Source organism: Schistocerca nitens, chromosome 2 (assembly GCF_023898315.1).
Source record: "Schistocerca nitens isolate TAMUIC-IGC-003100 chromosome 2, iqSchNite1.1, whole genome shotgun sequence".
Lineage (NCBI taxonomy): Eukaryota > Metazoa > Arthropoda > Insecta > Orthoptera > Acrididae > Schistocerca > Schistocerca nitens.
In genome coordinates, this window is record NC_064615.1 from 683,855,999 (window position 1) to 683,882,779 (window position 26,781).

The following is a 26,781-nucleotide window of genomic DNA, read 5'->3' on the forward strand; positions in this document are numbered from 1 at the left end:
GCGTTGCCTGGTGAAACGTTGTTGTGATGCCTCGTGTAAGGAGGAGAAATCCATTAATGATGAACGTCGCTCTTGACGGTACATGATTCACAATATTGTCTGTTCAGAATTCATTCTAATTACTGAATATGGCGCCTTGCTAGGTCGTAGCAAATGACGTAGCTGAAGGCTATGCTAAACTGTCGTCTCTGCAAATGAGAGCGTCTGTATACTGTGAACCATCGCTAGCAAAGTCGGCAGTACAACTGGGGCGAGTGCTAGGGAGTCTCTCTGGACTAGACCTGGCGTGTGGCGGCGCTCGGTCTGCAATCACTGATAGTGGCGACACGCGGGTCCGACGTATACTACGGACCGCGACCGATTTAAAGGCTACCACCTAGCAAGTGTGGTGTCTGGCGGTGACACCACATTTAGGTCGGATTGTAGCCTATCGCGATTGCGGTTTATCGTATCGCGACATTGCTGCTCGCGTTGGTCGAGATCCAATGACTGTTAGCAGAATTTGGAATCGGTGGGTAATACGGAACGCCGTGCTGGATCACAACGGACTCGTATCACTAGCAGTCGAGATGACAGGCATCTTATCCGCATGGCTGTAACGGATCGTGCAGCCACGTCTCGATCCCCTAGTCAACAGATGGGGACGTTTGCAAGACAACAACCATCTGCACGAACTGTTCGACGACGTTTGCAGCAGCATGGACTATCAGCTCGGAGACCATGGCTGTGGTTACCCTTGACGCTGCATCACAGATAGGAGCGCCTGCGATGGGGCACTCAACCACGGACCTGGGTGCACGAATGGCAAAACGTCGTTTTTTCGGATGAATCCAGGTTCTGTTTACAGCATCATGATCGTTGCATCCGTGTTTGGCGACATCGCGGTGAACGCATTTTGGAAGCGTGTATCCGTCATCGTCATACTGGCGTATCACCCGGCGTGATTGTATGGGGTTACACGTCTCGGTCACCTCTAGTTCGCATTGACGGCACTTTGAACAGTGGACGTTACATTTCAGATATGTTACGACCTGTGCCTCTACCATTCATTCGATCCCTGCGAAAACCTACATTTGAGCAGGATAATGCACGACCGCATGTTGCAGGTCCTGTACGGATCTTTCTCGATACACAAAATGTTCGACTCCTGCCCCGGCCAGCACATTCTCCAGATCTCTCACCAATTGAAAACGCCTGGTCAATGGTGACCGAGCAACTGCCTCGTCACAATACGTCAGTCACTACTCTTGATGAACTGTGGTATCGTGTTGAAGCTGCATGAGCAAAACTGTACCTGTTCACTCCATCCGAGCTCTGTTTGACTCAATGCCCAGGCGTGTCAAGGCCGTTATTACGGCCAGAGGTGGTTGTTCTGGGTATTGATTTCTCAGGATCTCTGCTCCCAAAGTGCGTGAAAATGTAATCACATGTCAGTTCTAGTATAATATATTTGTCCAATGAATACCCGTTTATCATCTGCATTTCTTCTTGGTGTAGCAATTTTAATGGCCAGTAGTGTAGAATAGCTCGTTGCGGTGATCGTGGACTGAAGCTGGTATGAGCTGGGCGGCCTGTGCAGGCGCTGGTGGACGTGCTGCGCGAGCTAAAGTGGAGGTCGTACACGGTGCTGTACCAGGGCGACGAGTCGCTGGTGCGCCTGCGCAGTGTGCTGCAGGAGAGGGAGCCCCGGGACCCGCCCGTCGCCGTCCGGCAGCTGAGCCCAGACGGCGACCACAGGTACACCTGCATCGGTTACCTCATATTCATGACAATCATTTTGTCGTTTGAAAGTTATCTTAATAAATAAGAGAGGTTGAGAAGATTTGCTTTACTTCTGGATTGTTTCTTCCTGAATGTAATGTTTTTTATAAATGTAAGCTGTTGCGTACCAAAAAATTCCACTCACAGAAAATAAATGTGGGCATAAGTTAACCTCACATTTACTGTTAAGGACTAAGTCTGTTTGCGATAATGAGAAGCAAATCTGACTGCAAGAGTGTAATGAAGTTGCCTGTCTGAATCAAAACTGTCTGTTGGAAAATGGTTCAAATGGCTGTGAGCACTATGGGACTTAACTTCTGAGGTCATCAGTCCCATAGAACTTAGAACTACTTAAACCTAACTAACCTAAAGACATCACACACACCCATGCCCGAAGCATGGTCGTGCGGTTCCAGAATGTAGCGCCTAGAACCGCTCGGCCACTCCGGCCGGCTGTCTGTTGGAAAAAAAAGACTTTGATCATCTTTATCAAGAATAATTACCTCAGCACTGTTAATTGACCCGGTGAAAATGAAAACTTGTGTGTTAAGTGTTTGGCTCAACTGTGTTGTTGCAACGGAAAACGACGTGCAACTGCTCTTCTAGAAAAAGAAGAAAAGGCGTGTCTCTGTTTCTGAGCTGCTACTAATACAGAGGATCGTAGCATCGCAATGCGGGCTCCTGAATAAATGCAATGCGAACTAGGTTCTCATAAAATTAATTATCTCTCACAAAGAAGAATTTTCATCAGGTAATGGGATCTGCATAATGACTTAGAATAATCTGAGTTACTTTTGAGAGAAAAAATTCTTCTCAAGAAACTATTGAAAGATAAAAAAAACCTCAAAAATTTCTTGGCACTATTTCATTTACAGAATTTCACCATTGAAAGCTTGGCAAGCAATAAGGGATATTTAATTACAAATTACAAATACGTAAGGTCAACACTCAACAAATACAAAACTGTACCTCAAAATGAAGATTTATTCTAACGCAAAAGCGCTTACACTAATGATTAAATTCTTTCCGTCTTCTCAAATCCTTTATCACTGACTGTGACAAAACCTTATAAAAGTAGTAAGAAATTCCTGATTTGGATGTCTGTGTTGAACCAAGAATGCCTAATTAAATGCTGCCGCAATAAAGTAAAACATGTTCATTCGTCACCTTAAATCCCAAACTTCTCAAAATAGTATGTATCTTAGTTTCTGAAGAAGAGAAATTTGTTAACATCGAGTATATATTTAAGTGTCAGGAAGTCTTTTCTGAAAGAGTGTAGCGATGTATGGAAGTGGAACGTTGACGATCGATAAATAGTTTAGACAACAAGAGAATCGAAGTTTTCGAAATGTGGTGCTACAGAAGAATGCTGAAGATTAGATAGGTAGATCACATGACTAATGAAGAGGTATTGAATAGAATTGGGGAGAAGAGAAATTTGTGGCAAAACTTGACTAGAATAAGAGATCGGTTGGTAGGACATATTCTCAGGCATCAAGGGATCACCAATTTAGTATTGGAGGGCAGCGCGGAGGGTAAAAATCGTAGAGGGAGACCAAGATATGAATACACTAAACAGATTCAGAAGGATGTAGGTTGCAGTAGGTACTGGGAGATGAAGAGGCTTGCACAGGATAGAGTAGCATGGTGAGCTGCATCGAACTAGTCTCTGTACTGAAGACAACAACAACTTAATAAACCAATCTCATTCAATACATACGATAATATTCCATTTGTAATAATGATATCTCCCATCAGATCAATAAATGAATTTGCAAGAGCACCATGTTCTGTGTTTTCATGTACAAGCTCAGTACCGCGACAACCCGCTACAACTCCCTGTCTCTTCTCCTCATGATCAGGAGTTAGCACCCTTGCGAAGATCACCTAACTAATCGCTGAGCAGCACAGCGTTTCTGACGAGGCTACGGTAGCGTAACTAAACGATACAAATGTTTCATGCGTGTTCTAAGACATCCGAAACAAGAAAATTGCCTATAAAATATATACACACACCTTTCATTACCACTCGGCCTCTCCCGCCACAATTTTGCAGTTAGGTTTGTAAGTGACATAGATTAGTCGGGAAAATTGTGTATCGAAGTTGTACAATAGAGTAGAAAAGTACATAAGCTGAAACAATGGAATAACAAAACCGTGAGCATAGAAAAGTAACTTGTTTTACAATAGTGGCAAATGCATTAAATCATTGTGGACAGGCGCACAAATAGAATAAGCAACATCAATGTGAACTAGGCGTGTAATTCAGTATAGTATTCAAATGGTGTAACACTATTACTCGTGGTACTCGTCCCTGTTTTGTATGTCACTATTTTGTGTACATAAAAGGTGGTTGATGGATACGCACTGCACATTGTATGTGAGACTGCTGCAATAAATTTATTTCATCACAAAGATGGAGACAGCACTTCACTGAAATGTCATATTTGTATAGCCCTGCGTAAAAGGTGTCGCTGTCGTTGATAGACGTGCAAGGAGAATTAGTGTCAACATGATCGTACGCAGTACAACAGTATTTCGTCGTAGAAGAGTGTCTCGAAATAAACATTTTGTCGAAGACTAAGGGCAAGATAAACACTGTGTTATATCCCATGGCCTCGACAGATGTTGCATGAGTAGATGACTTCATTTGTGAATAGGCTAAGGCCAGACTCAAAGGATGCAGTATCTGTCCAAAAATTCTCCGCTGACAAGTCGAAGCCAATGTGTCTCACAACCTTACTGCCAGGTCTAAAGTTACGTATTAAGACGAAAACGTAGTTTCAGTTCATCAAGTATCTGGTGGTTGATAGTAACCTTCTCATAAATCCAACTGAAGAGAGCTAGCCTATTTTTGTTGTGAAAGTGTCCATGTTATGAAAGATTGAATACGTAAGCTAATATTAAGACTGAAAGATATATGTTACAGTATTGTAATACACTAATAGCTAAGGGAAGTTTGCACAAAAGAATAAGTTTGGAGGAGGCAGTCAAACCCAATTCACAGCACAAAGCTAAAGTTGAAAATCCTAATGCAAACCAAATGACGGAAAACCATAAACATTGCATAGTGAAGTGTAAATGAAATTATTCACATCAGTGGAACAAAATAATCTAGGTAAGAAATCATGAACAAAATATTGTTTCCATACTACACATTAAATGGGAATAGAAAAATTAATGCATCATGATATATTAAATCAATATTCGTGAGTGTAATACTGACCTACATTGGATAAAACATATCAATAACAATCATAAATCAGAGTATACTTCCTACCGAATTCTCAGGCTGCTTAGTCTCTGCTCGTGCCTAGTAATAATTATCATCTAAGAACAATATGCTGAATTTATCCCACACACATCAAGATAATGTTGTAAAATAGACACACCTTACAGATATACACAAAAAGATAAAGAATTAGTGTATCAAATTACTACTGAATACGTTTAACCTGTTAAGCTTATGTATACTGACCATAGTTAAATAATGCGTCATTGGCCTGTTGACTGGAAAAAAAAAGTTATTAGAACACGAAAGAGAAATACAAACGTAAAACAGAGAACATGAACATAGTTGTTATCTACCACAAATATGAAGAACCAGAGTGTACTGAAAAGCGCTTACAGACAAAAAGATCTCTCGTCACAGTAGGGCAAATCAAGTAGCATATAATCCCAACAACACCGTATCTCAGTTCAAAAGAAATCCCCATTAGACAAAAATCGCTAAACCATAATAACTGAAAGCGTGCACTACAAGCAAATCATCACATAGTCCCTCACAGTCTCTAATTCCAAGCTATGTAAAACATAATTCCTCAAAAAATATCCACGTAATGATAAAGTCACATAACTTCCGAAAATCACAAAACCGTCAGGTCGACTACGAAAGAAAAAAAATATCAATAATCTCAATATCCTCCATCTTATATATGTGCCTAAGGTTTCTCGTGACTCTCTACTCATATAATTTACATTGCATTATTCTGTCTCAGTGGTGACTGCGGAAAATAAGAAATCCCCTTCGATCAGCTACATAACATGCCGAACTCGTCCGAAGAATGTCTGATTGACATTTAAGTGGCTCTGAGCACTACGGGACTTAACATCTTAGGTCATCAGTCCCCTAGAACTTAGAACTACTTAAACCTAACTAACCTAAGGACATCACACACATCCATGCCCGAGGCAGGATTCGAACCTGCGACCGTAGCAGTCCCGCGGTTCCGGACTGCAGCGCCTAGAACCGCAAGACCACCGCGGCCGGCTGACATATAAGTACTTAACATCTTATGCCAGTGTCCAAATTGCTCACCACGACAGTGTATCTGCCTGTAAGATATATTTTGTTAGTTTATCCTGTATCTGATGTTAATGTTACCTTCTATCAATCAAACTTTTATTTTGTTTTATATTGCTATGTGATAAACATTTGTTGATTTCTCATTCCTTTGTCGCTTAACTGGAATCCGTGTGACACATACAGCAAAAATATGGGAATTATTATCTGTAACCTTAGAGCAATTCGTATTAACACAAATGCATGAGGTGAAAGATATAGAAAATGGTTTACACTCTCTTCAGTCTCTAAAAACCAAGATCTGCACTTAAGCTCCAACTTACATCTAACAAGACAAAATGACGTGGAAGATACACATCCAAACAAATTGTATAATCTAACATGCGATTAACAATATTTATTTTGTAAATAAGCACGGGACTCCACTGCCATCGCCGTATTTGAACGTCGGTTCTCTGTTGGGCGTGAGGGAGAGGACAGTGGGCGCGTGTCGACGAATGGCTGCTGATGACAGAATAACAACATTTATTGATTAACTGCAGTACATTGATTGTTGCCCCCCTGGGCAAGGTTTACTTCCACGCGTAATATTCTCGGCGGCGATGAAGGCAGCCGGCGGGCGCTCTAAAGTGCGTCCACTGCTGCGACTGTATCTGCCCTGTGTTTAACTGGAAACTGACTCTGAACTGGTGGCGGCGATGAGTGGCGCAGGTTCTTTCGTCATTCCAGTGCCTCAAGACCGTCGATGATGAGCTGGTTGCCCGTCCTTAACCTTCGATTGGGCGCCCCTATGTATAAAGTGCGCCAACCACAGATGATATTCTCTCGTACTGTTCTATCATTGTTTTGCAGTTTCAAGCACATACCTATTCTTTCATTATGGCTTCAACTAGCATAGCAACAGTTTGTATCATCATACGTCCAAGCAAGCAGCAATAATACAAAATAATCAGCGAGCTAGGTGAGAAGAAAATTGTGATCTGTGCAAGAAAATGACCCAATTCCGAGCGAGCAGCACACTCCCACAACGAGGCAGTTGTCCACTAGGTAATTAATAGCTCAATAAGCCTTTGACAGAAATCTGATGAAACTACACTGTTTTTGGCCCGGTGGGGTTCATTACTGCCGGGAACACTTCTATACATCAACACAGCGATATAATGAAAGTTTATTTTGTTATTGTTCAATTAAACAGTTATAGTTTATTTTATTATTATTAAACCAATATTAAACTGTGATTTTGCCCAGACTTGTTTACCATGGTAACATAAAGACAGCTATTCTTTACGTGTGTACAAATTACGCCGTGTGATCACTTGTGCGTCCGCTCCAGGGATAAATATAGATTTCTGCCGCTGATGGGCCGGCCGCGGTGGTCTCGCGGTTCTAGGCGCGCAGTCCGGAACCGCGGGACTGCTACGGTCGCAGGTTCGAATCCTGCCTCGGTCATGGATGTGTGTGATGTCCTTAGGTTGGTTAGGTTTAACTAGTTCTAAGTTCTAGGGGACTGATGACCTAAGATGTTAAGTCCCATAGTGCTCAGAGCCATTTGAACCATTTTGCCGCTGATGTTTGCGGATCCTCCTGCCCAGTAGGTCAGTAGAATATTCTGTTGTTGCTCGGCCAGCGTAACAGACTTGGTTATTGCCCTCGATGTTGACACTCTGGCATGTGGTGAGCTACTCCTTGTCACGTCCACCCCTGGTCAGTGACACGGTGCTCTCCTTTCTGTTGCTCAGCAGACTCACTTGTGCCATGGTGCCATGCTACTGAGCTGCGCAACGGTATGTCAACACACATACGACTTCTGGCTGCCAATATTCCTTCACCTTGTAACTAATTTCATTACTGTAAAACTGCTACCTTCGAATACTTTACTTGTACTTGTATTTCCTTGACTCACTTCCTTTCAAATAATATATGGTGGCTTGTCACCACTAATTACATCACAGTTATTGCTCTTATACACCATTGCTCAATTACCTTCATAACTGTGCGAGCTTTCTATTTAAATAAATGAGATGGTGTGATGTGGCCCTCAACTACGTACCCACTGACTCAGAGTTGCAATTCAAAAGTTTTGGCTGGTTTTGATGTCTGGGCGCTGGGATACGCAGTTGCCGCATTACAAGCCAAATATTCCGCAGCTCGTGGTCGTGCGGTAGCGTTCTCGCTTCCCACGCCCGGGTTCCCGGGTTCGATCCCGGCGGGGTCAGGGATTTTCTCTGCCTCGTAATGACTGGGTGTTGTGTGATGTCCTTAGGTTAGTTAGGTTTAAGTAGTTCTAGGGGACTGATGACCATAGATGTTAAGTCCCATAGTGCTCAGAGCCATTTGAACCATTTTTGAACAAGCCAAATACTGCTGAGTCTACAGTATACAATATGAATATACACATGAATCGAATGGTCGAAGGTTCCTATCACTCAGCAATTGCGAATGTGACGTAGAAATTTATAAATGAAAGACTGCAATTAAATAAAATCTGCAGGTACTATCTTAACGACTTTACAAAAAAATGGTTCAAATGGCTCTGAGCACTATGGGACTCAACTGCTGTGGTCATTAGTCCCCTAGAACTTAGAACTACTTAAACCTAACTAACCTAAGGACATCACAAACATCCATGCCCGAGGCAGGATTCGAACCTGCGACCGTAGCAGTCTCACGGTTCCGGACTGCGCGCCTAGAACCGCGAGACCACCGCGGCCGGCTAACGACTTTACATGTTGAGTACAATGGTAGAAGTACTTTTGAGAATGCGGTGTATTTCTGCAAAACACTTATTGGTGTCGATGGTCCAGCAATTAAATAAAACATATGCTGAATAACAGGGAAACAATCGAATCTTACTTCACGTAAAGAGTTATGAGCAACAACATAGCTCGTGAGATATTCACTACGTCTTCACTGTAGCAACCACCGCAAGTTCACAAGTCGGCACTCCGAAGTACTTCTATCACCCGCGACCACGCGCAAACCGCTCCGCACTCTCAAAGTGTCTCTCGCGACTGTCCGTGTTCTGTGCCGTACTGCCCAGAACTCTTCTTCCGCTGCCATCCAGTCTCCCCATTCACGAGTGCAGTGATTGGCTAGAGCACTCGCGCCATGTCTTCAAGCCAACGCACCCACACAAACATAATGAAGTACATTGGAAATACTGGATTTGCATTTAAATGACTTGAAATTAAATAAATATTCCTACGGCTGGACCTTAAACACGCTCTAACACACATTATTAGATACATAAACAAATTAAATAAACATATATTAAAGGAATAGAACAAAAGGTAGGCCACTAGCCTAAAGTCTCTGTGCTTTCTAAAACACAGTAAATATTTAACCAATTTCTTCATGAATAGTATATATCGGATATAAACAAAGACTTAGATGAATCAATATATTTATAAGCATGCTGCTATCTTTTTTTAATGACTGTGAAGTATTTATGGCCTGACGTGGTCGATAGCAATCGGCCACTTTGACCTTCAATATCTCATGTACTATTCAAGCTACATGCCTGTAATTTACACCAATTTCAGTTAACACTAATAGCTTTCTCAAGAGACGTAGATCGACGAAATCGGATGAAGCGTTAAGATTTTGGAAATTCCTTACTGGGTGTTACTTGTATAATTTACAGTCAGATACTGAACAGTCAGATATTGAAAATCTGATTACACCATCAGAATCGTCGTGCAAATAATGGTAATGTACATGTTTCTTTTTGAGGTATCATGATTCCTCTGGCTACTATTAATTTCTATATGAACTGTGAAATATCTGCCATTAAGGTTTCACAAAGTCCGCCATCTTTGGCACTCCCCACTTACAAGTCTCTTTCATCGACATAGCGTCACCAAGGAATTCCCAGCCATGTGGTTGATGGAACACGTGTTACGGCTACCCTTCTTGCAACGGCCAACGTCCGGCACCACGCTGCTTACCTGCCGAGCACCGGCTAGCCGAGCAGCCCGTGCGGTCACGCCAACTCCGGATTAGAATATTTTCAGGGCGCGCGCGTTACCTCACAATGTTCACTCATTATACTGCTGCTTACTTCTGTAGCTTTTCACGTGCGCTAAGAATTGCTCCATGGTAACACAGTCATTTTGTGTGGTGGTCATCTGATGCACAGAGGTGATCAGGTCCTCATCAATGGTATCGGTAAGAAAGGGGTGGCCAAAACTGAGGAAAGTAGGTCAGGCATATAAATTAAGGATGGACCATACTGACGACTATGGATCCCATTATCCAAAAGCAACTGGAATCACTCAACAGAGGAAAGTCCACTGGACCTGACGGGATACCAATTCGATTCTACACAGAGTACGCGAAAGAACGTGCCCCCCTTCTAACAGCCGTGTACCGCAAGTCTCTAGAGGAACGGACGGTTCCAAATGATTGGAAAAGAGCACAGGTAGTCCCAGTCTTCAAGAAGGGTAGTCGAGCAGATGCGCAAGACTATAGACCTATATCTCTGACGTCGATCTGTTGTAGAAGTTTAGAACATGTTTTATGCTCGAGTATCATGTCGTTTTTGGAAACCCAGAATCTGCTATGTAGGAATCAACATGGATTCCGGAAACAGCGATCGTGTGAGACCCAACTCGCTTTATTTGTTCATGAGACCCAGAAAATATTAGATACAGGCTCCCAGGTAGATGCTATTTTTCTTGACTTCCGGAAGGCGTTCGATACAGTTCCGCACTGTCGCCTGATAAACAAACTAAGAGCCTACGGAATATCAGACCAGCTGTGTGGCTGGATTGAAGAGTTTTTAGCAAACAGAACAAAGCATGTTGTTATCAATGGAGAGACGTCTACAGACGTTAAAGTAACCTCTGGCGTGCCACAGGGGAGTGTTATGGGACCATTGCTTTTCACAATATATATAAATGACCTAGTAGGTAGTTTCGGAAGTTCCATGCGGCTTTTCGCGGATGATGCTGTAGTATACAGAGAAGTTGCAGCATTAGAAAATTGTAGCGAAATGCAGGAAGATCTGCAGCGGATAGGCACTTGGTGCAGGGAGTGGCAACTGACCCTTAACATAGACAAATGTAATGTATTGCGAATACATAGAAAGAAGGATCCTTTATTGTATGATTATATGATAGCGGAACAAACACTGGTAGCAGTTACTTCTGTAAAATATCTGGGAGTATGCGTGCGGAACGATTTGAAGTGGAATGATCAGATAAAATTAATTGTTGGTAAGGCGGGTACCAGGTTGAGATTCATTGGGAGAGTTCTTAGAAAATGAAGTCCATCAACAAAGGAGGTGGCTTACAAAACACTCGTTCGACCTATACTTGAGTATTGCTCATCAGTGTGGGATCCGTACCAGATCGGGTTGACGGAGGAGATAGAGAAGATAAAAAGAAGAGCGGCGCGTTTCGTCACAGGGTTATTTGGTAACCGTGATAGCGTTACGGAGATGTTTAACAAACTCAAGTGGCTGACTCTGCAAGAGAGGCGCTCTGCATCGCGGTGTAGCTTGCTCGCCAGTTTTCGAGAGGGTGCGTTTCTGGATGAGGTATCGAATATATTGCTTCCCCCTACTTATACCTCCCGAGGAGATCACGAATGTAAAGTTAGAGAGATTAGAGCGCGCACGGAGGCTTTCAGACAGTCGTTCTTCCCGCGAACCATACGCGACTGGAACAGGAAAGGGAGGTAATGACAGTGGCACGTAAAGTGCCCTCCGCCACACACCGTTGGGTGGCTTGCGAAGTATAAATGTAGATGTAGATGTAGATTGTAGCTGGTAAGCGGAAAGTGGGTCCAGATATCTCACAACGAGTTCCATTTTTAGCCCTTGACCCTGCAGAACCAACCTTTGTGTGCTATCTACCCAGCCCTGCTCAAAACAAGTACTGATAGCGACTGGCGACTCTGGCACTGAATGTAACGAGTGGTGTCCTACCCCCTCCTCTGACAATACTTCCTTAGGAGATTCTGTGGCCCCCTTCTCAAAATGAAACTACACGAACTTGCAAGGCTTTGGCACTGTATGCATTAACTTAGAAGAGCAGATGGTAACCAGTCCAGTGTGGCAGCGTAACAAATCTTGTGAAGACATTAAGACGTGACTGTGTCTGACTGGTACCACTGCTAAGTTCTCCTGTACTTTTAGTCAGACGCACTTCCGCAAAGAGTCCCATGCTACTGGGTGTGCGTGTACTGCATAGCACTGCACACATCAGTTTCTACAAGTTAGTGGTATTTGTACGCAAACTTCCAGATGAGTCACTCTCTACTGGCTTGTACCGGTAGCCAAGCGATAGTACATAAGTACTCCTCCCTAGCCGGTTTTAAGTTCCATAGGCGCTGGCACAACAATCTGGGTTTCTTTGAAAGACGTGAGCAATCGTTCCAGTGGTAGTAGAAGTGGCGTAAGGTGCCTCCGCAGTTTCAACACGGCCATCCATAAAGATGTCAGCAAGATTCTATAATAATGTGGCAATAATTAACTGTGCATCAGTATTGTTCAAGCGATCACCAATAATACGGAAATTCCTATTGGTAGTTTTAGGAGATGATCTAATATGTGACATTAAAGTAGCGGTTAACTTACGATGCTGCCGAGTGTTTTTCAGCACAGAGCTTTGGATAGTGGCGAGCTGAGTTGCGTGCAATTTCTCTGTCTCCTGGTACTTTTCCGCCTATTCCCGATACTTCTGTAATGCCTTATTGAAGTTAGATATGTCATCTGCATCGGCTGTGCCAAACACTGTCTTTAAGATGCTACCACCTCCTGCGTCCAACCACACATTTCTTCCTCTAATCCGCGGGCTCGACTCCGTAGTCTGTCAGAGATGCAGTAGTTGCTCTTGTAGCTTTGAAAACTCCAGTCATATCAGACGATACTCTCCTTGTGTAACGTTATACCCTGACTTATTACTCATCATGCTGTGCAATTTTATAACGTTTCTTCCAGTCTCCGAATCTCGTTCCCGTGTGCCCAAATTTTGCAGTTTACCTTTAGTATCCACTGGTGATCCGACATAATCAAGTCCCTCTTCTCGGAAAACACGACTTCTCCTGACACAGAACATGCCTTAATTGATGCGGCTGCATACCTGTAGTACAGTGGGCCTAACACGGTAAGACTCCGTGCTTCATCCCTTCTCCATGACCGAATGTTTTCCCGGATACTGCTTCCATTCTCTCCCGGCCCGGGGTTAGAACGTGCGTTCTGCAGGGAAAGAAAATCATAATACCCGTCCCACATCCATGCTCTAGATCTTAGCATATGCCTATGATTCGCCATATTATCCTGTTTCCTGCGCATTGCTTTTTTCCTTTTCCTCCTCCTCGCTCGTCGTTTCTCCCAGTCCCCCACCCCCGCCTCCCCTTCTATGGAAACTGACGTCACACGAGGCAAATTGCCCACATCCGTTTCAACTGCCGAATTCAGCTCACTTGATATTACCTGATAAGAGCCATTATACCATGTCACAAACTACTTCATTTCCCATTCGGCACACAAGGATTCGTTAACATAACCCACTGACCCACATGGTACTTGGGTAAAGTCTTGTTACATCATGCACCCTTTCCTGTTTCCCTAAAGCTGAAGGAATTAGATTAGGAAATGAGACACTTAAAGCAGTAAAGGAGTTTTGCTATTTGGGGAGTAAAATAACTGATGATTGTCGAAGTAGAGAAGATATAAAATGTAGACTGGCAATGGCAAGGAAAGCGTTTCTGAAGAAGTGAAATTTGTTAACATCGAGTTAGAGATTTACTTGTCAGGAAGTCGTTTCTGAAAGTATTTGTATGGAGTGTAGCCATGTATGGAAGTGAAACGTGGACGATAAATAGTTTGGACAGGAAGAGAATAGAAGCTTTCGAAATGTGGTGCTACAGAAGAATGCTGAAGATTAGATGGGTAGATCACATAACTAATCAGGAGGTATTGAATAGAATTGGGGAGAAGAGGAGTTTGTGGCACAACTTGACAAGAAGAAGGGACCGGTTGGTAGGACATGTTCTGAGGCATCAAGGGATCAAAAATTTAGCATTGGAGGGCAGCGTGGAGAGTAAAAATCATAGAGGGAGACCAAGAGATGAATACACTAAGCAGTTTCAGAATGATGTAGGTTGCAGTAAGTGCTGGGAGATGAAGAAGCTTGCACAGGATAGAGTAGCATGGAGAGCTGCATCAAACCAGTCTCAGGACTGAAGACAACAACAAAAACAACAACAACAACAACAACAAAGCATTCGTATTCATTTTTTGTACTTGTCTCCAGATAACTTTCATTGTCCTAGCGAAATCCTTCACTGTCGAGGTGTCTCCTTGCGAGGGGGCTTTGCAAAACTCAAAGGGTGAAGGAATCTTGCGCCCAAAAATTATTTCGTATGGAGATAACCCTGTGCTTTGGTGAACTTTCAGTGGTATGCAGCGATGACGTAGGCCAATAGGACGACCAAATTGTTATGCTAGGAATTTATATAAAAACTCAATATTTTCGCAATTGACCTGTGGACTTGTTCCGTGCGGCAGTTGGCTTGAGAATACAATTTTTCTGTCCATTTGAAAGGATTTACCAGCTTCTGGTAACTTCTATAATTTAACTTTCTGGTGGTTAAGTTCTGCTCTTTGAGCAGAGGGAACATGTTTTTTCACGAATTGGTCCATGTGCTGTTTACACATCATCCACCAGTAGCTCTGCAGTAACCTCCTCTCCACTGCTCTTCGACACGAATGTCCCGCTGAAATGGAATCATGCGCTTGTCTCAACACTTCGTCGCGCAAGTTCTGTGGTACCACTAACTGTGGCCCATTTCGTGTCATGCGATGCAGTACTCCATCTTTCGTGCACAACTGCTGTTGTTTAGCAAACAGCTGACAGTCTGGGTCAGCACTTTGTGCTGTTCTCCAGCCACGTACGTCAATGCCTGTGCATTCCTTTGCATGTGCCTTACAACTGAGTCTGTCCACGTTAGCGTACGACCTTCCTGGCCGATGTACTACCTCGTAATCGAATTTGCTGAACCACAATCTACTCTTTGGATCTTTAAGTCTTAAAAGCCACTTAAGCGTTGCATGATCAATCACACTTTAAATCATTTACCATACGGGTAACAACGGAAGCACCCAATTTCAAAAATCACTAAGAGCACTTCCTTCCTTGTACAGGAGAATTTCGTTCAGCATTATTGACCTGCCATGAAGCGTACACAACAGGGTGCTGCTGTACATCTATTTCCCGACTCCAAATAGCTCCTAGTGAAAAATCGCTCAAATCACAAGAAAGAATAAACGGTTTTTCAAAAACCACATAGACCGAAACGAGACTGGATGTCAATAGATCTTTTAACTTCATGAACGCCACTTGATACTCAGCTGTTCAACGAAACTTTACTCCTTTCCATAGCAATTTCTGCAGATTTTGGAACATATCTACGGTAGAAATTCGCGAACCCCGAATAAGATTGCAGTTCCCTTAGCTTGGTGGGCGTTGGATAATTTTGAACAGCCTCAACCAGTTTTGGCTTGGTATGAATTCCATCCTGCCCTATAATGTGACCCAAAGTCGAACTTCTTGCGTTACAGAATGATACACTCATGCTCATAAATCAAGGATAATGCTGATACATGGCGCAACAACGCTCTGGTGTGCGATTTGCGGGTTTAAATCACCTCGGGGTATGACCTGCGGTCGTTGGACGGTGGCGCTGGCAGCAGTCCACATACACAGAGGTGTGTTGGTGCATGTCAGAGTACGGTGCAGCGAGTAAGCGTGCAGACGTTTTCAGACGTGCTACTGGTGACTGTGTTGAAAATGGCTCAAAGAACACGTATTGCTGACGTTCTGAGGGGTAGAATACTAGGGCGATTGGAGGCTGGTCAAACACAGCAGGTCGTAGCACAGGCCCTTCGTGTACCACAAAGTGTGATCTCAAGATTATGGCAACGATTCCAGCAGACAGGAAACGTGTCCACGCGCTACAGTACTAGACGTCCACAGTGTACAACACCACAAGATGACCGATGTCTATCAGTGCCCACAGACGGCCACGGAGTACTGCAGGTAGCCTTGCTCGGCACCTTACCGCAGCCACGGGAACAGTTGTCTCCAGACGCACAGCCTATAGACGACTGAACAGACATGGTTTATTCACCCGGAGACCTGCAAGGTGCATTCCACTGACCCCTGGTCACAGGAGAGACCGTAAAGCCTGGTGTTAAGAACACAGTACATGGTCATTGGAACAGTGGTCCCAGGTTATGTTCACGGACGAGTTCAGGTATTGTCTGAACAGTGATTCTCGCCGGGTTTTCATCTGGCGTGACCAGGAACCAGATACCAACCCCTTAATGTCCTTGAAAGGGACCTGTACGGAGGTGGAGGTTTGATGGTATGGGGTGGAATTATGATTGGTGCACCGACACCCCTGCATGACTTTGCCAGAGGAACTGTAACAGGTCAGGTGTATCGGGACGTCATTTTGCACCAGTACGTCCGCCTTTCAGGGGTGCAGTGTGTCCCACCTTCCGCCTGATGGATGATAACGCACGGCCCCACTGAGCTGCCATCGTGGAGGAGTACCTTGAAACAGAAGGTATGAGGCGAATGGAGTGGCCTGCCTGTTCTCCAGTCCTAAACTCCATCGAGCACGTCTGGGATGCTCTCGGTCGACGTATCGCTGGACGTCTTCAAACACCTAAGACACTTCAGGAGCTCCGACAGGCTCTGGTGCAAGAATTGGAGCCTATACCCCAGCATCTGCTCGACCACCTGATCCAAAGTATGCCAACCAGTTGTACGGCCGGTGTACGTGTGCATGGTGATCATATTCCATATTGATGTCGAGGTATATGCGCAGGAAACAGTGGCGTTTTGTAGTACATGTGTTTCGGGACGGTTTTCTCAAATTATCACCAATACCGTGGACTTACAGATCTGTGTCGTGTGTGTTCCCTATGTGCCTATGCTATTAGCGCAAGTTTTGTGTAGTGCCACGTTGTGTGGCACCATATTCTGCAGTTATTCTTAATTAATGAGCGTAAGTGTATTTCTGTAAACTCAACGTGAACCATGCTACACCATTATGTCGTACAGCTTTACCATGCACTGTTTTGGTTTTAATCTGTGGGACACACTACCCAGCAAACGCTGAAAGGTTGCCGCCGCGTTTTTAAGTCCAAAAGGCACGCGGTGAAACTGAAAGTGCCTAGCCAGCGTTGAGAACGCTGTTTACGGCCGGTCCTCCTCCGTCTCTTACAACTGGTGGTAACCACTATGCAAATCCAATGTTGTGAAGTACCAACACTGACACAAGCTATCCACTGTCTCTGTTATATTAGGCATATGTAACGCATGCGACACCGTTTTCTGGTTGAGGAAACGGTAATCAGAACAGGCACAATATGCTCTGCCACCATCTGGTGATTTTTGGCCTACAATTGCAATGGGAGCAGACTAGGGGCTGCAACTAGGTTTTATGATGCAGTCTCAAAGTTGCTAATCTATAAACTCTCCCATAATAGGCTGTAAATGCCTGGGTGCTTAGCTTCCAATAGGAATTCAGTACTTACAAGGCGATGTTGCGGATAAGTGGCCCGACAGATTAAATAATTCCACGTACTAATGCTCTATCCTGATCTTCAACATGTGCTACCTTACTCCTTAGCGCTGACCAATCGTCAAACCCTCCCAGAATTGTGTAACTTGCTATAAAACCACGGTCTAGTTCATCCTCATCTTTTAAATTCACAAGCAGGGTATCCTGCGACAACTTTACTTCCGAGGGGCCAAAATTATCAATACCGACAGGCACCACTCTAGTGTGGCCTGCCTCCTGAACGCAGGACACGCTACGTCATATAAAACAACTAACTGCTCCCAGTACTTCATTATCCGCCAAAGATTTGATGATGCACAACGCGTTCTCTGGCAGGTCAGTACCAACATCAATCCAGGCTACCTTTGCTGTACCTTTCTGTCTGCAATCCAGCGAACTGATCTTAAAGGACCTTCTGCGCAGTTCAGTTGGTTTCTCCTGGCCATGAGGTGGACCTTGCGACAGTGAAGGTAATCCGCCTACAGAGCCTAGTTGAACCAAAGTTCCATTTCCTACCGTATGCCGTTCCAGGTCAATTATGGCGCGATGTGGAACCAGGAAATCAAGTCTGAAATCACGTCGTACCTGCCGGTAAAGACCGAAGGAACTTCAACATTCCAGCACCGAGTGAATTTACACGCTCTCCGCCTACGTCACTTAACGTCCAGTGAATGCATTTGACCTGTTTGACCCAAATACTTCTTTGCTTGCAACCGATATCTGAGAACCGGTATCCAACAACATTTTACATAATTTATACGCCACATAGCTGGTCAGAAAAAGTCTGCCACTGGTTTCTCACATGCGCTAACTCTTATTGGGAGCATAGCACAGTGGACACCCCGCCACATACGCCGTTTAACTGCTGTTCGCAAGATCTACCCTGTGATTAAAACTCCTGTTGTTGCTGATCTCTGTTATGGCGTTGCCGATCTGAGTGAGTAAATTTCTTGCAATGCCTGCAACGTTGCTGTTTGTAATCTTTTTGTACGTGGCCCTTTCGTCCAGACCAAAAACAGTTTATGTGCATGTTTGTATGTATTGATCTGGGGACCTAGAAAACAACGGAGAGTCTTCGTCCTCGCCGTAGCCCTCAGTGGTACACAACCGCACAACAGGCTACAGCAGTCCATTCACCCCACCACCGCCCCACACCGAATCAAGGGTTACTGTGCGGTTCGGCCCCCAGTGCCTCCCCCCGGGAATTTCTCATTCCAGACGACTGTAACCCCAATATTTTCGTGGTAGAGTAAGTATGGTGTATGTGTAAGTGGAGACAGTGTTTGCGCAGCAATCGCCGACATAGTCTAACTGAGGCGGAATAAAGGAAACCAGCCCGCATTAGCCGAGGCAAATGGAAAACCGCCTTAAAAACCATCCACAGGTTGGCCGGCACACCGGACCTCGACACTTATCCACCGGGCAGATTCGTGCCGGAGACCGACACGCCTTCCCGCTCGGGAAGCAGTACGTTAGACCGCACAGCTAGCGGGCGGGCGTTTATGTGCATACTAAACACTGTCCAATGTTCACGTTCTGGTACCGCGCGCCGCGGAATTTGAATCCCCGCCTGACATCATCGAAGTCGAAGATCCCTAGAGGTCTCTGTACCATCGCGCTGTAAGATGTGGCGGCGCCCACCTACTGGCCTGCATTTAGTGTGAGGGTGCCACAGTGGAACACGTGGTTCCAGCGGCCAATAGCGGCCCCCCCGACAGAGTACTTAAGCGCCTGCCTCTCGCTCAGCTAGTCCCCCCTACCCTCCATCTCTACACCCTACATCTCCTTTCCCAAGGTGGCTTCCATCAACTCCCCCTCCCGGATGATGCCCTCTCTCCCTCCATTTATCCCTCCTATCAACTCTGATCCTCACTCCCCCTCCTTTCCTCTGTCCTTTTCCCGGGCTCCCTCTCCCCCCTTCCATCCTCTTTCTTCCCCACCTCCCCTCTCTTTGCCCCCTTCTCTCCCCCGAGTCCTTTTACACTTCCCTCCTCTGCCTCCTCTCATTCCCTCTCGCGTCTGCCCTTCTCCCCCTTTATTAGTCCTCTCCCTCCTTGGTTCCCTTCCCCCTTTTTCGTTTTTTTCCTTCCTCTCTCCTTGTTCTTCCCCCTCCTCCAGGTCCCCCCCCCCCATCTGCCCTTGGCTCGGGAGTGTCATCTTTGTGCCGCCACTTTCGTACAGTGTTCTACAGTGAGTGTTCTACAGTGAGGGTTCGGTGTAGTGTTTTTTGGGAAGTGTTGCGAACGGCCATCATACTGTCGCTGGGTGTGCCTTTTATCTCTTGCGAACAGAAACCAGACTGTCGCCGTGTTTTTTAATTGTGTGTGTACTCTGTTACGTGTCTGATTCCTGTGTCTTTTATTAACATTGTCAACCCCTTTTGCTTTCTGTTTTAACTTTCCGCATTTTTCCGCCATTTTACACTTTATGTCACCGTTTCATCGCCTGTTTTTCTTGTTTCTTTTCTTCTTCTGTTTTTAAAATAAAAGTCTGTAGGCTGTAGAGCAGCGTACTAGGCTACTGCCAGCCCGCCCCCTTCGGGGGGAATTGAAAATCAATAAAGGAAAAAAAAAAAAGCTCAGCTAGTCAGTCTAACCTTGCGTACGTCTCTGGACACATTGCCTCGCCTTAGACAGCTTTTTACTTCCTTGTTCTGTTTACGAGTGGACGTGGTTGTTAGGTTTTCTTGTGACTCCGTTGTTTCGATCTTGTTGTCGTTCGTTCTGTCCTTCGTTGGTAGTGTCCATCCTCTCCGAAATTTAAAGATTTAGTTGATCAATGAAAGAACAACATGTTATAACGATCGACAGACGGGATTCATTGTTCTGTACATCAAGAAGCACTTTTTTTCTAGATTTGCAGACATGGAGCAGGTGAAAAATTGGAGGTACGAACAGCAAAATTTCTCAAGTTGCAGGCATTTCTTCCCTGTCAGTTGCTACAGTTTTCAATGGATCTGAACGATAAGGAGACTTCATGTATTACTGCTAAGTACATTGGTTATGACAAGGGGCATGCCTGGAACGATCTTTCGATTTAAAAACCGCTATTGTCGAATTTCTGAAGGAAAAAGGAGTGCAGGAACGAACATTATACCATGCGGAATGGATTGCAGACATCGCGTCTTGCCAGCCGGAGTGGCCGTGCGGTTCTAGGCGCTACAGTCTGGAGCCGAGCGACCTCTACGGTCGCAGGATCGAATCCTGCCTCGTGCATGGATGTATGTGATGTCGTTAGGTTAGTTAGGTTTAAGTAGTTCTAAATTCAAGGGGACTGATGACCTCAGAAGTTAAGTCCCATAGTGCTCAGAGCCATCTGAACCATTTGAACTTCGCGTCTTAAGTGGACTTGACCGCCCACTTCCCTCAACAAGACACCACACAGTAACTTCTTTTTGATTTTATGAGGATGCGTTTGAAAGGGGGCACATTCTGACAAAGACAGTCCAGTTCCCTAAGCTCACTGCTGTTAAAGAAAATGCGAGGTCTGAAGAATTCATTGTGGCCTTGAAAGAATTACGAGGATAGTTGTATAAAGGTTTGCAGGACAGCGTCAATCTTACATTTGTTCTGGAGCTGTTTTCCTGACAGTTTGCCATTTCAGTTGAAAGCCCTGTGCGTGTACAGACATAAGTGATTGACCTACAAGATAATTGCAATCTCAACTGTTTTTCTTGCTTTCTCAGGTAGTGTTTCTACGTCTCCATAATGAAGTTGCAAAAATACTACTATCACAGTATTTGTGTGAAAGACGTTTCTGGGATTATGAAACTAAATAAATCAGGATTACGTAGGAACTTGAGTGCAAAACACTGAAATTGCCTACGTCTGCCCGTATGGCGACAAGACGTGCCAAGTAAAAATTATATTATTTCTTCAGAAAGGTTCAAAATGGTTCAAATGGCTCTGAGCACTATGGGACTTAACATCTGTGGTCATCAGTCCCCTAGAACTTAGAACTACTTAAACCTAACTAACCTAAGGACATCACACACATCCATGCCCGAGGCAGGATTCGAACCTGCGAACGTAGCGATCACGCGCCTAGAACCGCACGGCCACACCAGCCGGCTCTTCATAAAGGCAAAAATAATTAAATAATATTGAAAGTTCCTTTTGCTTGTGATCTACTTGTTGAGAAATATAAAACTAAGCCGTAGGTAGTGCGAGTGCCCCTGTTTTCCCCTCTTCCCCCTTCTCACGCTCAGACAGCATGCGTGCCGGCGTGCCGGTTGAAGAAATGTGCAGCGAGGCCGAGCGCTTTGGTACTCGTGCCTGGGCAAGGGCTGCAAGCCGAAATCTTGGCCTCCGCTGAGTTACAGCACGATCTATATCGTGACCTCTTACACTCGAAAATCAATAGTCAGGCAATCGATGCCCAAAGACACACTGACACATTGAACAATGACCGTTAAATTTTTAAATTGTTTCTTGCCTACTTAGCATCCTTTAACATCAGCAGACTTTTGTGGCAATGCAGTACACACAGGCTAAGACAGGTGCTAGCACTCGTCATTAGACACTCCATCTGAAAGCTTTTTACTTTTTAAGATGTTAAAGAAACTATGGAATGAAAAGTTAAAACTGTTTTCAAACTGAATCACGCATTTCTCAACGAAATTTAAGGAAACAGGAACACTTCATTCACTACCAGTATAAACAGTAAATTTTTAATCATTTATACGGGAACTGATTTCCTATACTTCAATAAATTTGAGAAATGTGTCAGAACAATGCATGACTGAACGACCTTCATGTTTTTCTCAATTAATAGGAACAATAAAAGACAGAAAATTCAGCATTACACACTATTATTATGAATCGACACTAATAATTTTGCAGTTCTCTGTGTTTTTAATGAAACAAATGCTTAACGAAATTTGTTCTCTGTAATTTAGTGTAAAATAATCACCTATTTACGCCTATATCTGTAAGATTACTCTGTGGTTAACACTTAAGTCCCTGGCAGAGGGTTCAGGGAACCAACTTCATACCATTTATCTACTGTTCCACCATCGAACATTGGGTGGGAAAAGTGAACACTTAATTCTTTCCGTACGATCTGCGATATCTCTTATTTTATTTTAATGCTTATTTCTTTCTATGTGGATTGGCTTCAATGAAATACTTGTGCGTTCAGAGGAGGAAGCTAGTGATTTAAATTTCGTGAAAAGATATCAAAGCAACAAAAAGTGCCTTTGTTTTAATGACTGCCACCCCAACTCGCTTACATATGTGTGACACTATCTCCGCTATTTCGCGGATAGCACATAACGAGCTGCCCTTCTCTGAAAATTTTCGATGTCCTTCAATCCTATCTGGTACAGATCCCATACTGCACAGCAGTACTCTAGCAGAGGACAGACAAGCGTAATGTAGGCAGTCTCTTTAGTAGGCCTGTTGCAACTTCTAAGTGTTCTGCCAATAAAAAGCAGACTCTGGTTTGCCCTCCCCACATTTTCTACGTGTTCTTTCCAATTTAAGTTGTTCGTAATTGTAGTTCATAGTTATTCAGCTGTTCCTCATTTCGTGTCAATTGCCAATTTTCACATTATACAGACATTATGTCTAAGTCACTTTACAGTTGGTTTTGATCTTCTAATGACTTTACCAGACAGTCTAAGGGAGGTACTCAGACTGTCACCTAAATCGTTTATATAGACTAGGAACAGCAAAGGGCTTATAATACTTCCCTAGGATATGCGAGTTATCAGTTCTGTTTTACTCGATGACTTCCTGTCAGTTACTGTGACTTTTCTGACAAGAAATCGCGAATCCAGTCACACTACTGAGACGATACTCCATAAAATGCAGTTTAATTAGAAGTCTCTTGTGAGGAACGGTGTCAAAAGCCATCCGGAAAATCTAGAGGCATGGAAACAATTGGAGATACCCTGTCGATAGCAGTCGTTACTTCGTGTGACTGACGAGCTAGTTGTGTTTAACAGGAACAATATTTTCTAAATCCGTGTTGACTATGTGTCAGTAGATCGTTTTCTTCAGATAACATATTCATAAAGGTAGATATACCTGTGTTAGTAAATGCAGATACACTTTTATTAACTTACTACAGCCTAATCTATCTATGCTTGCCTTACTACAGTATAATACAGAAAAATGTAGCAAATAGACATGTGCAAAGTTTATTAAAGCTATTGAGGAAGGATATCTGAAGCCCCTAACAAGTTTCTGCAGAGACTAATTCAGAGAAACAGTTAAACTGACTGTACTCTCGCTATGTATCTTTGAAAATTACTCACATAAAATGCAATACGCAAAATGAGGGTGATTCATATTTTGAAGTGAAACTATTCTTATTAACTGGAATCGATGCCAAAAATACATACATTTTTATTTCTTTTAGATGCAGTCACAGTTTCTGTGATTGTGAGTCTGATTGTGTGACTGAGTGTAAAAGACGCAAAAATATAAAACCTGGATAATTTTTCCCAATAGACATCACACTTCCAAAAATAATACCATGTAGATTATGTGTATTCTGTATAACAAAGAACCTCACTAAATAAAAATCTCAGAAAAAACGACCACTGAAAAATAAATAATAATATTACCTTATCCTAGCTTATCAATATGGTACAAAAACTTGGAATTATTGAAGTAGAGTGCATGAAGTAGTGTGCATGAGGTAGAGAGCATGAAGTAGAGTGCATGAAGTAGAGTGCATGAAGTAGAGTGAATGCAGTACAGGGAGTGTAACTGAGTGAGTGAGGTAGAGAAACTGAGTGGGAGTACATTGGAGTGGAATGAATGAAGTAGAGGGAGTGAAGCTGTGTGAATGAAGTAGAGGGAGCCAAGTAAAATGACCAGAATGGAATGAAGTTAGTGAAGAAGGGTGTGTGAAGTAGAGTGAATCAATTAGAGTAAATAAAGTAGAGTGACAAAATAGGAGTAGCTGATGGAGTGTGAATGAATTTGTGACTGACGGGGTGTGAATGAATTTGTGACTGATGGGAAGTGAGTATAGTGGAATGAGTGAAGCAGAGTGAGGGAAGGGGAGTTAGTGATGTAGAGTGAGCGAAGTGAGTGAAGTGTAGTGATTGAAGTGAAGTAAGTGTGTTGTTGAGCGAAGTAGAGTCAGCGACATGGTGTGAGTATTGTAGGGAGTAACGTGATGAGAGTTAAGCAGTGTGAACTAGATGACATGCAAATACACTCCTGGAAATTGAAATAAGAACAGCGTGAATTCATTGTCCCAGGAAGGGGAAACTTTATTGACACATTCCTGGGGTCAGATACATCACATGATCACACTGACAGAACCACAGGCACATAGACACAGGCAACAGAGCATGCACAATGTCGGCACTAGTACATTGTATATCCACCTTTCGCAGCAATGCAGGCTGCTATTCTCCCATGGAGACGATCGTAGAGATGCTGGATGTAGTCCTGTGGAACGGCTTGCCATGCCATTTCCACCTGGCGCCTCAGTGGGACCAGCGTTCGTGCTGGACGTGCAGACCGTGTGAGACGACGCTTCATCCAGTCCCAAACATGCTCAATGGGGGACAGATCCGGAGATCTTGCTGGCCAGGGTAGTTGGCTTACACCTTCTAGAGCACGTTGGGTGGCACGGGATACATGCGGACGTGCATTGTCCTGTTGGAACAGCAAGTTCCCTTGCCGGTCTAGGAATGGTAGAACGATGGGTTCGATGACGGTTTGGATGTACCGTGCACTATTCAGTGTCCCCTCGACGATCACCAGTGGTGTACGGCCAGTGTAGGAGATCGCTCCCCACACCATGATGCCGGGTGTTGGCCCTGTGTGCCTCGGTCGTATGCAGTCCTGATTGTGGCGCTCACCTGCACGGCGCCAAACACGCATACGACCATCATTGGCACCAAGGCAGAAGCGACTCTCATCGCTGAAGACGACACGTCTCCATTCGTCCCTCCATTCACGCCTGTCACGACACCACTGGAGGCGGGCTGCACGATGTTGGGGCGTGAGCGGAAGACGGCCTAACGGTGTGCGGGACCGTAGCCCAGCTTCATGGAGACGGTTGCGAATGGTCCTCGCCGATACCCCAGGAGCCACAGTGTCCCTAATTTGCTGGGAAGTGGCGGTGCGGTCCCCTACGGCACTGCGTAGGATCCTACGGTCTTGGCGTGCATCCGTGCGTCGCTGCGGTCCGGTCCCAGGTCGACGGGCACGTGCACCTTCCGCCGACCACTGGCGACAACATCGATGTACTGTGGAGACCTCACGCCCCACGTGTTGAGCAATTCGGCGGTACGTCCACCCGGCCTCCCGCATGCCCACTATACGCCCTCGCTCAAAGTCCGTCAACTGCACATACGGTTCACGTCCACGCTGTCGCGGCATGCTACCAGTGTTAAAGACTGCGATGGAGCTCCGTATGCCACGGCAAACTGGCTGACACTGACGGCGGCGGTGCACAAATGCTGCGCAGCTAGCGCCATTCGACGGCCAACACTGCGGTTCCTGGTGTGTCCGCTGTGCCGTGCGTGTGATCATTGCTTGTACAGCCCTCTCGCAGTGTCCGGAGCAAGTATGGTGGGTCTGACACACCGGTGTAAATGTGTTCTTTTTTCCATTTCCAGGATTGTATATGTTTGCTTTTCTTGAGTGTAAATTACAATAATAATGTTATATAACTATAGTGAAATTGTGTTTGGAGTTTGACTTTATGTATCTGCATAAATCGATACATCCTATTCAGTTTTCTGAAATGATGGGAAGACATATAAATACTTCTTCTACTGTGTGCTTTCACTTGCAGGTCTTTGCTGAAGGAGATTCGGCTAGCGGGAGAGACTCGCCTGGTGCTGGACGTGGACACAGAGCTGATCGCAGAGGTGCTGTGGCAGGCCAATGAAGTCAACCTCATGGGCCTTTACCAATCTTTCTTCATCACCTCACTGGTAGGCATGTTCAGGACGTTGCCACAAGTTCTTGAAATAATATCCAGATTTACAGTCCCGCCGAACTGATTTTACGATTATTGAACTGTGATACTGTAGTTTCTCTAGTGCTTTTAACACTTTAATGTTCGGATAATAAGTTGCCGTCTCTTTAATCTAAGAATTGATGATCAATGCAGCTAGCCGCTATCTCTGTGTAATGTCTGTATAGACGTGTATCTGTTGTCTT

The 26,781-nt window shown here is 44.4% G+C and overlaps 1 protein-coding gene across 1 annotated transcript in view; it reads left to right on the top strand.

Annotated features, from left to right (window-relative positions):
- The window catches only part of LOC126235248 (glutamate receptor ionotropic, kainate 2-like), a 309,725-nt gene that overhangs the window by 104,211 nt on the left and 178,733 nt on the right, over positions 1–26,781 (top strand). The window contains exons 5-6 of the mRNA XM_049943979.1: positions 1,580–1,737; positions 26,411–26,552. Of these exons, the coding sequence (XP_049799936.1) occupies positions 1,580–1,737; positions 26,411–26,552 (300 nt within the window). The remainder of the gene's footprint in view (positions 1–1,579; positions 1,738–26,410; positions 26,553–26,781) is intronic.